Raw genomic sequence first — 13,088 nt, forward strand, 5'->3', positions numbered from 1 at the left:
ACTTTCTCTTCTGTGTGTCGCTCTGTGTCCTCTTCTCTTCTCATGGGGACACTCATCCTTGGATTTGGGACCCCCTCTAAAACAAGTATGCTATCCCACAAGCCTTTAACTCATTATGTTTGTAAAGCCCCTTCTCCCAAATAAGGTCACATCGTGAGGGAGACACAGATTTGGGGGTGAGGCTGTTCAAACCAACATCTGGTGGTCAGATGGTGGAGCCATCACCATGGAGAGCAGCAAAGGTGATGGCAGGGCACACCCAGGCCACCCAAGAGAGCGTCCCTGAGGCCCTCCTGCGAATTGGGAAGCAAACGGTGAGTAGAAACCAATTAGACAGGAGTGGAAAGTGGGTCAGGAAGAACGAATCACGGAGGGGAGGCCCAAACACAGGGAGGCAACAACTGAGGGCAGCGGGGAGACAGAAGGGGCCCCACGAAGAACTGTGTTGGGGACGCGCGGTCTTGGAAGCTGCTCTTGAGTCTGGATTGCAGCGTAAGGTCACAAAATGCCTCCTCCTACCCTGTTGGTGGGAATGTAAACTGGTACAACCCCTGTGAAAAACAGTACGGGGTTTCCACAAAAAAGCTAAAAACAGAACTACTGTGCCATCCAGCAAATCCCACTGCTGAGCATCCACCTGAAGAAAATCATAATCCAAAAAGATACATGCACCCCAATGTTCACTGCAGCACTCTTCACAATAGCCAAGACGTGGAAGTAACATGAATGTCCATCACCAGAGGAATGGATTAAAAAGATGTGGTACATCTATACAATGGAATACTACTCAGCCATAAAAAAGAATGAAATAAGCCATTTGCAGCAACATGGATGGACGTAGAGATTATCACACTAAGTCAAGTTAGACAGGGAAAGACAAACATCATATAATATCCCTTATATGTGGAATCTAAAAAAGAAGATACAGGAGTTCCTGTCACAGCTCAGCAGAAACGAACCTGACTAGCATCCATGAGGATGCACGTTCCATCCCTGGCCTTGCTCAGTGGGTTAAAGATCTGGCATTGCTGTGAGCTGTGGTGTAGGTCGCAGACGTGGCTCAGATCCCGAGTTGCTGTGGTTATGGAGCAGGCTGGCAGCTACAGCTCCGATTCGATCCCCTAGCCTGGGAACCTCCATAGGCTGCTGGCACAGCCCTAAAAAGACAAAAATAATAATAGTAATAAAAATATAAATAAATACAAGATACAAATGAACTTATGTATGTTCAGAACAGAAACGGACTCACAGACTTTGAAAAACTAATGGTTACCAAAGGGGACGGGTGGGGGTGGGGGTGGGGGTGGGGGGGAGGGACTGGGAGTCTGGGATTGGCGGAAGCACCCAGTTGTATTGGACTGGATGGTCATCAGGGACCTACTGACTAGCAGAGAAATCTACTCAATGATTGGTGATAACCTGTTTGGGGAGAGATGTGTGTATATGCATACACGAATCACTTTGCTGTACACCAGAAAGTAATGACACCTTGTAAATCAACTATACATCAATAAAATTAATTTTTAAAAAAAAAAAAAAAGATCACAAAATGCCTTTGAAGGATTGGAAGGTTTAAATGGACCGCTAAGTCCTGTCTGCTCACAAATAAGTCCTTTGGCCTTTGTGTGGCCCGCTGACTTTCAGTTACTCTTCAAAGGTCACCTTCTCCCTCTCACCCTGCAGGCTGGAGCCCACACCCTCCTCACAGACTCCAAAAATTCTTGATGCAGGCTCATGGACTAGACTGTAATCTGTACTTTCCTTGCAACCTGTCTCCACTACCAGACCTCAAGGGCAAGGATTTTTATTCTGTTCACCTTTCTGTTCCCAGCTCCTAATACATGCACCCAGACAGACACACATAAAATGTGTTCCTGGATGGATGGATGGACAATGTACTTCTTCATGATGCTGTACTGGCTCCAAACCAAATTCATCAGTCAATTAATTAAATCCACAGGGACCCACCAATTGCTCTTTAAGAGCTTTCCGTTGCCCCTCCCCCCAAGAAAGTTCAAGGTAAGACATGGGAAGCGATGCCGGCTTAGCATCTTCAGGACTCACCTCATTCCTTCTGCAGCCAGCTTATCAAGGTTGGCAGTGTCCTTCGTTTCTGCCCAGTTTGCTCCCAGGTCACCCCACCCCATGTCATCTGCCAAAATGATCACGAAATTCGGTTTCTGGCCTCTTGTTTCCCCACGGAAGCAAAAATCCATGAAAGGATAAAGACATCCGAGGGAACTCACCCCCACCAAAAAAACCTTCAGGAAGAGCCCAGCCATGGTGATAAGGGGAGGATTCCGATCGTGGGCAGGGATGGCTTTTGGCCACGGCTGGAGACCTGGCCGAGCGCTCCCTTCTGCTCCCGTTCAATGCAGGGGGTTCAATGCAATGGAGAGCCGGGCTGGGTTTGCGAGAAAGTGCTTCTGATGATGGTGGTGGTGGTGGCGGGGTGATGGCTCTAGGTGATGGTGGGGGCTACCGAAGAGAGGTCCCCATCTGGAATCCTAATTCAAGAGGGTCAGGAAACTGGCAACCCTGAACTTGGCTCTCTCGCCTGCAGCTCCGGGAGGTGACTGGCCGTGTGGGTTAATCAGACACCAGTGTCAACAACTCTGTTCCTTGGCCTCTTGGAAAATGACCCCTCTGTGCTCAGGGGTGTGAGAGCCGCAGCACGAGTCTTGCCTCTGTCTGGGTCACCAGCTGGCGAGTACGGGATAGACGCTCACATCTGCCGAACACCTGGACGTTCTAGAAGCCACAGTCGGCCCCAGTCGAGTTTCTGAGTTCCAGATGGTTGAAGGCTTCGTGTGTCTGTAAGGTTTCCTGAAAGAACAAAAATTGACAAGAAAACAGAGTTAAAACTGCCAGGGCAGCTGTGTTTTACTCAGTAGCTTAGGAAATAATCACTTTTCCACGCCAACAGATGTTTTCCTCCTTATTTGAATATGGAATGGGGTTCATCAGTTTCCCCACCTGAGAAACAGTGATGGCTAGTAATATGTGCCATAGACCTATCATTACAGGCTTGGAAGTGACACTCGAGATGCTCTCTGTCAACCCGCGGGCCATCTCGATGAGAATACGCAGGCCCCGTGTTCTGGATGGGGCCCGGACTGGTATCCAGCTCTACAAAATCCCAGTGCTCCTGGACTCCCATCCCAGCGTGATTCTCTGACTCAGAAGAAATTCCCAAACTAAGTGTGACCTCGTCAAACTCATCAAGGATTCTGGAAGAAAGGGTGAGACCCTTATGACCAAGACATGACCCATTCTAACAGTCATGCTGTAAACTAACACTTACATGTAGAATTCTTTTTTTTTTTTTTTCTTTCTTTCTAAAGGCTGCATCCACTGCATATGGAGGTTCTCAGGCTAGGGGCCGAATCGGAGCTGTAGCTGCCAGTCTCCGCCAGAGCCACAGCAACACAGGATCCGAGCTGTGTCTGCGACCTACACCACAGCTCACAGCAATGCTGGATCCTTAATACACTGTGGGAAGCCAGGGGTCGAACCCGCATCCTCATGGGTACTAGTCGGATTCGTTTCCACTGCACCACCACGGGAACTCTGGCTTATATATAGAATTCTTGAGAGAAACTGGGGAAAAAAGGGAAAGAAAAAAATTATGGTAGAATCTAGGTGCACAGTCTATGGAAGCTCACTGTAGAACTCTTTGCTTTGGCTGTATGTTTGAAATGTTTCAGAATAAAATGTTAGGGAGGAGTTCCCGTTGTGGCTCAGTGGTAATGAACCCGACTGGTATCCACAAGGCCTCGGGTTCAATCCCTGGCCTCGTTCAGTGAGTTAAGGATCTGGCATTATCATGAGCTGTGGCATAGGTTGCAGACACAGCTCAGATCCTGCATTGCTGTGGCTGTGGTGTAGGCTGGCAGCTACAGCTCTGATTTGACTCCTAGCCTGGGAACTTCCATGTTCCCAGGCTGCAAGTATGGCCCTAAACAGGAAAAATAAATAAATAAATAAATAGATAGATAGATAGATAGATAGATAAATAAAATTTCATGGAAATGGGTCCCTTTACCTCTTGACAATGTAATTTTTAATAAGAAAATCCTCCAAAATGCTCAGTCAGTGCTCCTCACACTTAGGTGTACACACAAATCAGCTGGAGGTTTTATTAAAATGTAGATGCAGTAGGTGAGGCTGGGACCTAGGATCCGTATTTTTAATGAGCTTTAGGTGAGGCTTGTGCTAATCTTCCCATCACATTTTAAATAGAAGATACTTAGAAAAAAAAATCATGATTCTAGTCCTAGAAGAAAACTAACAACACAACAACAAAAGTGAGTTCCCTGGTGGCCTAGTGATTAAGGACCTGGTGTTTGCCCTGCTGCAGTGACAGGTTTGATCCCTGGCCCAGGAACTTCTGAATGCCGAGGGCATAGCCAGAAAGAAAAGAGAAAAGAAAACTAACTGATGCTTAATCTAACTAGAGATGATTCAGCTTCAGTGGAAAAATACCAAAGCAATAAATCAGGTTGAATTTTGAAAGACAGAAGTTGGGAGTTCCTGCTATGGCACAGCGGAAACAAATCCAACTAGGAACCATGAGGTTGCAGGTTCGATCCCTGGTCTTCCTCAGTGGGTTAAGGATCTGGCGTTGCCGTGAGCTGTGATGTAGGTCACAGACGTGGCTCAGATCTGATGTTGCCGTGACTCTGGCATAGGCCAGCTGCAACAGCTCCGATTAGATCCCTAGCCTGGGAACCTCCATATGCCGTAGGTGTGGCCCTAAAAAGACAAAAGAGAAAAAGAAAGACAGAAGTTGAAGGTTATGCTTTCAAATGCAGGTTGCAAATGGGAACCGTAGAATAAAACCACAATACCCCTAGTTCACTTAAAAGCCCTCAATGTACAAGGTTATTAAGGAGACATAGACTTGAACACCCAATCCATGGAGGAGATTAGAGAACCAGGAGTTCCATGGTGACCCATTGGGTTAAGGATCTGCGGTTGTCACTGCTTTGGCTCAGGTTGCTGGTGAGATGCAGGTTCGAACCCTGGCCCGGGAACTTCCGCATGCCGAGGGTGTGGCCAAAAAAACGAATACATAAAGGAGAATCAAATTATAATCTGTAAAGGTGCTACTGGGGCTGGGGTTATGACGTGGCCATTTCCAGTTGTATATTCCTGCCTTTAAGGAAAGAATGCATATCTAGCCGGCCAACCCAATGGCCAAGTCAAGTGGATGGGAGTGGTTGGATGTATGTAAATTCTGGAAGACCCAGATAAACTCCAAAGGCAAGGCAGAGAGGTACTTAATCAAAATAAAAGGATGTCAAAGTAAACAGCCGTGGTCCTTGGGAGGGCAATGAATCCACTGTTCAGAAATGCAAATTCCTCCGTCATCCAAAAAGAAAGTTATTATTTCAAACTCAATTAGATTCAACTGGTATTTGTTGATCTTGAGGCCCCCAAAGACGTCTCCCTTTCTAGAAGAAAGAGCCTTTGCACCACAAACGGGGCCTAACAAACACTTGTTGACCTGCTGGTTGATGCCCAGTCTCATTCTACTGGCTTCTGACCATGAGCAACAATCATAGAAAGCTTTTCTTCTTAAAGCTACTTAGCTTGGAACCCAGAGTGGCCTTGGTCTTTATCCATAATCCATTTCAGAATGACCCAACTCTTGGGGAAAGGGAGGGGAGGGATCACTTCGGAAAGAGGCTAAAATGAAGGTGGGAACACAAATAAACAGATTATGTTTCTTAAGGGTTCCATGAGAAAACATTCCTCTGAGGATTTTCAAAGAGAATCATTAATACTTAGAATTTTTATAGAATGGAAATCAACTGATTTAGCCAGGACACCCTTGCATTAGCCCTCACCCCACATCTCCAGGGGGATATTTAATCCTTTCCCCATTTATTGTTTTTAACTCAAGGGGAAAAAGTAAGTCAGACATTCAAAGAATGAACTCCAAGCTATGGACCTTGATTAAGATCCAGGCTGACATTATGGAAAACAGTATGGAAGTTCCTCAAAAAATGAAAAATAGAACGACCATACGACCCAGCAATCTCATTCCTGGGTATATATCCAAAGGAAATGAAATTAATATTTTGAAGAGCTATCTGTACCCCGATGTTTATTGCAGCATGTTCACGACAGCCTAAGGGTCTAGTAATGAATGAATAGGTAAAGAAAAATGGGCTGTGTACACACACACACACACAACAGCATTATTCGGCCTTTAAAAAAGAGGAAATTTGTCTCCATTTGTAACAACCTAGATGAATCTGGAGAACATTACGCTAAGTGAAATAAGCCAGGCACAAGACTGCATGATCTCACTAATACGTGGAATCTAAAAAAGTAGAATTCATAGAAGCAGAGAGGAGAATTGTGGTTGCCAGGAACTGAGGGGGTGGGGGGGGGGCAGGGACTGGGGGAAATGGAAGGAAGTTTGTCAAAAAGTGCAATCATTCGGTTTCGCAGAATGAGTAGCTGCTGGAGCCCTGATGTACAGCAGGGGGGACCAGAGTTGAGAACACTGTATAGCATACTTGAAATTTGCTAAGAGAGTAGATCTGCAATGTTTTCGCCACCAAAAAAAAAATAATAATAAAGGTTGGAGTTCCCCAGTGGCCTAATGCTTAAGGATCAGGAGTTGTCATTGCTGGGGTGAGGGTTCTATCCTTGGCCCAGGAACTTCTGCATGCCCTGGGTGCGGCCAAAAAATAAATTTTTAAACGATGACTATGCGAGGTGATGGATGTGTGAACTAGCTTGATTGTGGTTGTCACTTTGTAAGGTATATCATAACATCACGTCATATGTGGCAAGCAGTATAATTTTTATTTGTCGATTATACTTCAATAAAGCTGGGGGGGTTGTTTTTTAAAGAACAACCCTGAGACTTTCTGCTCAGTGTCTTATCTGAGGTTACTTTCCCAAATTTTCTCCCTTCCTTTCTTTCTGTCTGTCTGTCTTTTTAGGGCCGCACCCGCAGCATATGGAAGTTCCCAGGCTAGGGGTCAAATCCAAGCTGCAGCCACTGGTCTACGCCACAGCCACTACAACACCAGACCTGAGCCGCATCTGCGACCTACTCCAGATAGGGAACGCCGGATCTATAACCCACTGAGCAAGGTCAGGGATTGAACCCGAATCCTCATGGATACTGGCGAGGTTCTTAACTCACCTGGCCACAAGGGAACTCCTTCAAATTTTCTTTACACATCATACTCCCTCTCGGAAGGAAGAGCAGACACAGGCAAGGAGCCCTCCTGGGGGTTTAGGAAGAAAGGGGGGAGTCTTTGGCAAATAAAGCCTTCACCCCTCCTCTCACTGGGCTGGAAAGTACTTCCACAAAGTCCGCAAGGAAGGCCCATCCGTTTCACCAGAGCAGAACTGACCGGGATAGCTCTTGCTGAGCACAGGTATGGACCTTGCCCATGACTCAGCCATCCTCAGGCCTCAGGAAAGTGAACTTTGGTTGCCAATCAGCTTTGCAATGGTCTCGTTCTTCCCCACGACCCCCGCTGTAAGGCAAGCCTGCAGGGTCTGCTCAAGCTCGGCTTCCCTTTAGGTTCCAGGCTTGCTGGTGGGGAAAGGTACTTAGAGGCGCAGAAACGATCCCCAGGCAGGCTGTTGGCCCAAAGGGCTGAGATGCAGAAGGGGTGAGGCAACTTGAAGATGGCTTTGCAGTGTCTGCACACCAGGAAGCCCATCACCTGACCCTGGCTCCCCGTGGGCTCCCTGTGGCCAAGCAGCCTGTGAGAGCGCCCTGCAAACAGCTGAAACAACAAGAAGGTCCGGCAGACCTTCCTGGCAGAGGGCTCTGTTGGTTTTCCAGAGAGAAAGCTTCTGATGAGCTGAGGCCAAAAGAGACAAAGGCGCAGAGGGGGTGATATCTCCGGTTGCAGAGTCCTGTGGTTTCACCCGCCAAATCGGAACAGGGTCCATCCGTGCTCCCGCTGCAGCCCAGAGACACCTGGGAGATGCTGGGGGGCTGGAGGGTGGGGCTAGGGCACCAGCTGCCCACGTGGGTCAGAAGTGATCCACCTCCCCCGCGCTTTCAGTCATCCAGCCAGCCTGGTCCATCTGAACGTGGACCCAAGGGCAGGTCCGGATCTGGGTGCTCTGCATTCAGCAGCCAATCGAACACAGAAACCGCTGCCCTCAGGCCACCTCCCTGCTTGTGCCAGGAAGAAATGGAAGGAGGAGACTGTGTCAGGGAGAAAATCAAAGCGAGAGCGGGCTCAGGAGTGAGTGGGCGAGCAGGTGCACCGTAAAGCGGGAGGTCACGGACAAACTCACTGAGAAGGTGACCTTTCTTTAAGGATCCCTAGGAGAGGAGGGAGGAAGCAATGGTGCTCGCAGGAAGTCACGTGGAAAGGATGCCAGGCAGAGAACCCAGTGGGGCGCCGGGCTGGCGCAGGTGAAGGGCAGCCAAGAAGCCTCTGCAGAAGCAGCAGAGTGAAGAAGGGCAAGGATTGGATGGAATAGGGCGGAAGACAGCTTCTACTGAGCCAGAGGAGAGGCCAGAGGAGGGTCTGAGCAAGTGGCAAATGCTGACTTACACTGTCGTAACAGAATCCCTCTGGCTGTTGGCTGAGAATTATCAAATGTGCCAAAACACGGCACATAAGAGAAGAAGATGAGAGATTAGGAGTCTGTTGCATCAGCCCAGGCGAGGCCAGGTGAGAGAAAGTGCTGGAGGGAGGCAAGCCAAGTGCCCAGGGCACGACATTCAAGGAGGTGGCACTCCAGCAGTGAGCACAACCCTCCTGGGAGCACCTCCTTAAACTTTGCTCACGCTAACCCAAGCCCAAGACAGAGGAAAATCCAGCTACCCTGACGGCCGGGTCGGATGGTTATTTGATGTCTACATGTAATAAACATCCTCACAGCTCCTTCCTTTGCCCCTAGTCCCTCAGCATATATGTTTGGGGCTGACCCAACTTGTTAGAATTTTTTTTTTTTCTGTGTCAGCAGCATGCAGCAATTCCAGGGCCAGGGATCGAATCTCTGCCACAGCAGTGACCAGACCCACAGCAGTGACCACAACAGATCTTCAACTTGCCGAGCCACCAGGGAATGCCAGAAAGATTTCTTATGAGTGAATATGGGGAAGTTCCTGCTATGGCTCTGCAGGTTAAGGGCTTGACGTTGTCTCTGTGAGGAGGCAAGTGAGGCCCCCTGGCCCCACTCATGGGTTAAGGATCCAGTGTAGGTCACAGGTAGGGCTGGGATCCGGTGTTGCTATGGCCGTGGCATAGGCTGGTAGCTGCAGCTCTTACTCAACCCCTGGCCCTGGAACTTCCATATGCCGCAGGTGCAACCGTTGAAAAAAAAAAAAAAAAAAAAGAATGTATGGGGGGGGCTCAGTCTTAGCACAACAGAGGATGCAAAAGCAATCTTTCCTTTTTCTGTTATATCTTTTTCTTGCCATTTATTGAGCTATAAATGACATACAGCTCTGTATGTCATTTATATACATACATTTGTATACATTTAAGGTATATAGCATAATGACTTGACATACCTCTACCATGAAATGATTACCACAATAAATTTAGCCAACATCCATCATCTCATATAGATTCAAGAAAATGAGAGAGAGAAGAAAATAAATGTGGTTTTTTTGGTTGTTGTTGTTGTTTCTTGTGATGGGAACTTTGTGACTACTCTCAAACAGTTTGTAAATACTCCGTACAGCAGGTTAGCTGCAGTCACCGCGTTGTACACCACAGCCCCAGTCCACATTTATCTTCTCCCTGGAGCAAAGGAAATCTCTGAATGCCCCCATCCAAGCTGGGAGAACAATTCCACTTAAATAATTTTTTTTCTTTCTTTCTTTCTTTCTTTTTTTTTAAGGGACGCACCTGCGGCATATGGAAGTTCCCAGGCTAGGGGTCAAATTGGAGCTATAGCTGCTGGCCTACACCACAAGCAATGCAGGATCCAAGCCACATCTGCAACTTCCGCCACAGGCTGTGGCAACGCCAGATCCTTTAACCCACTGAGCAAGGCCAGGGATCGAACCCACATTGTCATGGATATTAGCTGGATTCTTAACCTGCGGAGCCACAACGGGAATTCCTTAAATAAATTTTTTTTTTAATATTAAGCTTGAAGACTTCCAGCCAAACCCTGTTGTTGGGAATGTCAGTTCTGTGATCCCAGCGATGCCAGGAAACTCATCGAGATGACATCCTGCTTGGCTTTAGGCTGGAACCACCTGTTGGGACTGTCCCAGAAGGAAGCCATGTGGCAGGAGCCAATTTGGGAGAGCAGAGGTGGCACCATGCCATGCATCTGAAAAACTCAGCAGCCCTGCAGAAATTATATCTGGGTCCTTGAACACAGGTCAGATAAACAAAGAGAGTAGATGGGCCTCAGAATAACATCCTTTTTCTAAAATCCCACCCTCCACTTGAGAAGAAAACTCATGAGGGTTGTGATCCAGTGAAAGGGCTTAAGGTCAATTACCTGAAATCCACTCCCTTCAAGCCTGTTTGCCAAATGTTTTTAAGGACTTTTTACAAAGAGGCTTTTACTTATTATTTATTAAACATTGTTACGGGAGTTGTCAAACACACAGAAGTTGAGAAACTCACACGCACCTACGAAACATCTACAGTCAACAGTTACTGGAGTTCCTGTTGTGACTCAGCAGTTAATGAACCCAACTAGGATCCATGACGATGTGGGTTCGATCCCTGACCTCGCTTAGTGGATTAAGGACCCGGCATTGCTGTGAGCTGTGGTGTAGGTCGCAGACTTGGCTGGGATCTGGTATTGCTGTGTCTCTGGCGTAGGATTCTACCCCTAGCCTGGGAACCTCTAAATACCATGAGTGTGGCCCTAAAAAAAAATAAAATAAAATAAAGTGAAGTGAAATGAAATGAAATGAAATGAGTCAGCTCTTATTGTTAGCACAGGGCAGGTCTGGTTTTATCTCTCTCCCTCTCCCAGTTCTCTTTCCCTCATCCTCTACCTATCCTGAATTATTCTGAAACAAGTCTCTTTCATTACATCACTTCATCCATAACCATTTCTATATGGTCGTCTAAATTATAAGAATTCTTTTAAAATACAACTACAGGAGTTTCTGCTGTGGTGCGACGGATGGGGACCAGGGGCATCTCTGCAGTGCCAGGACACAGGTTCCCTCCCTGGGCCGGGCACAGTGGGTTAAAGGATCTGGTGTTGCTACAGCTATGGCCTAGGTTGCAACGGTGGCTTGACCCTGGCGGCTTGGGAACTCCATGTGCTGCAGGGCTGCAAAAAAAAAAAAAAAAATTAATACATATAACTACAATTCTAAATATAGCCCCCTTTTTCAAAATTAATCATTTGTGAGTATCGTCAATAATCCAATCAGTATTTAAGTGTCTTCCGTAGTCTCTCTAACGTTTACAGTCGGGTTTACTCTAATCAGGATCCAAAGGAAGGCCAACACCCAGTGCACTGGATTCGGGGCGACTCTTCCTTTAACCTTCCTCCTCTCTCTTCCTTACAACATATTTGTAAGTAAATTTCAGTTCCTTGTCCTACAACATTTCTGAAATTTTGGATCTGGCCGACGATACCGCATGGTGGTATTTAAAATGTTTCCCAGAAAAAAGAATGGATATATATACATAGAGAAACACATCCGCCTGGGCCATGGGAGACAATGAGGGTTAGATGAGGCCATGAAAGTCGAGCCCTTGTGATGGGATTAGTGCCCTTGTATGATCTCTCTCTCTCTTTAATGCAAAGCAAGAAGGCAGCAATGTGAAGGGCAGGAAAAAAGCTCTCGCCAAGAGCCAAATCAGCCAGCACCTTGATCTTAGACTTCCCAGCCTCCAAGAGATGAAGCTGTCTATGGTATTTTGTTATGGCAGCCCAAGGCCACTCAGAGATGCCCGCTCAGTTTTATCTCAGACACTCTGAGGCTGAAGCTGGCACAGAAGTAAGGATAAGACCCAAACTTGGGAGGCGGGAAAACAATTCGGTGAAGTCGTTACTTGGCAATTTTGCCTTTCGGAGAATTGACTTTGGGGATGTGTTGGCCTGTCTGCCGAAGAATGTGTGTCTGGGATTTTGTGTGGTCATTCCCTAGCCATGTGACCTTGGATAAGTTACTGAATCTCTCTGTGCTTCAGTTTCCCTACTTACCTGAAAAACAGACCCATAGCTCCTGCACCCCCAAACCAACAGGTGAGTGAAAGTGCCTGCTCTCAATAAGTGCTTAGAAATGTTGCTTTTTCGTTCTGACCCTCAGTCATCTCGAGGATGAAGAGATAAGAAACACCAGAGTACTCTGAAAAAGTACTGAACAAGCCCAAGGCGTTACTAAAATGAACATTAAGCAAAACCATTCTGAGTGTCTGTGATGAAATCCGGGCTCCCTGCAGCTATTGGCTGAGTTTTGTCATAACTACCTGTCAGCATTCTTGGCTGTCGGATTATGAACCCAGAGAAGGTAGAAGATACAAACGCAAGGCCAAAGGGGAAGTTGAGTCATTCTCATTTGCGTTTTCAAAGCTCCAAACTCTGGTGCTCGTCACACAATCCCATGGCTGGTGGTGCCATTTTGGAAGACCAAAGCCAGGTCCTTCTGCCCAGGCGGACTCTGGTGCAGCGAGCATGGCAGCACTTCTACCAACAAATCTCATTTTGGACATTGTAACAGTACAAGGTCAAGGTGAGATACAGAGTGCGGAGTTCCCGACGTGATGCTACGGCATCCGTGGCATCTCTGCACGGAGTCTCTGCAGCACTGGGATGCAGGTTCGATCTCCCGCCCGGCACGGGGAGTTGAGGATCCGGGGGTGCCGCACCTGATGCCGAAACTGCAGCTGGGACCTGTTCTGGCCCAGGGAAGCCCTTATGCCAAGGGGCAGTTTAAAAAAAGAAAAAAAAATAAAGATGTAGTGTGGGTATGAGAAATCTCCCTTTGCTGAGGCTAACTGAAAGTGAGATTTACTTTTTTTTTTTTTTTTTTTTTTGGCCATGCCCGGAGCATACAGAAGTTCCAGGCAAGGGATGGAACCCAAGCCACATCAGCGACAGCCACAGGATCCTTTAACCCCTAAGCCGCCGGGGAACTCTGGGAATTACATTTTACC

General features: G+C 47.3%; 1 protein-coding gene across 15 annotated transcripts in view; it reads right to left on the reverse strand.

Annotated features, from left to right (window-relative positions):
* The window catches only part of ARSG (arylsulfatase G), a 129,636-nt gene that overhangs the window by 82,445 nt on the left and 34,103 nt on the right, over nt 1-13,088 (reverse strand). For 10 of the 15 annotated variants that reach the window (XR_014820886.1, XR_014820887.1, XR_014820888.1 and 7 more), the window contains exon 2: nt 2,065-2,826. Coding sequence is in view for 12 of the 15 variants with exons in the window: in XM_021066718.2 (XP_020922377.1) it covers nt 2,065-2,282 (218 nt within the window). In the remaining 3 variants the exon portion in view is untranslated. Of the gene's footprint in view, nt 1-2,064; nt 2,827-3,304; nt 3,601-13,088 lie in introns of all 15 variants that reach the window. The other 5 variants (XM_084983880.1, XM_084983878.1, XM_084983881.1 and 2 more) reach the window with 1 other exon arrangement.

This window comes from Sus scrofa, chromosome 12, assembly GCF_054392235.1.
Source record: "Sus scrofa isolate SSC_HxYL_T2T_F1_AM1 chromosome 12, Sscrofa_HxYL_maternal_Yorkshire_Landrace_v2.0, whole genome shotgun sequence".
NCBI lineage: Eukaryota > Metazoa > Chordata > Mammalia > Artiodactyla > Suidae > Sus > Sus scrofa.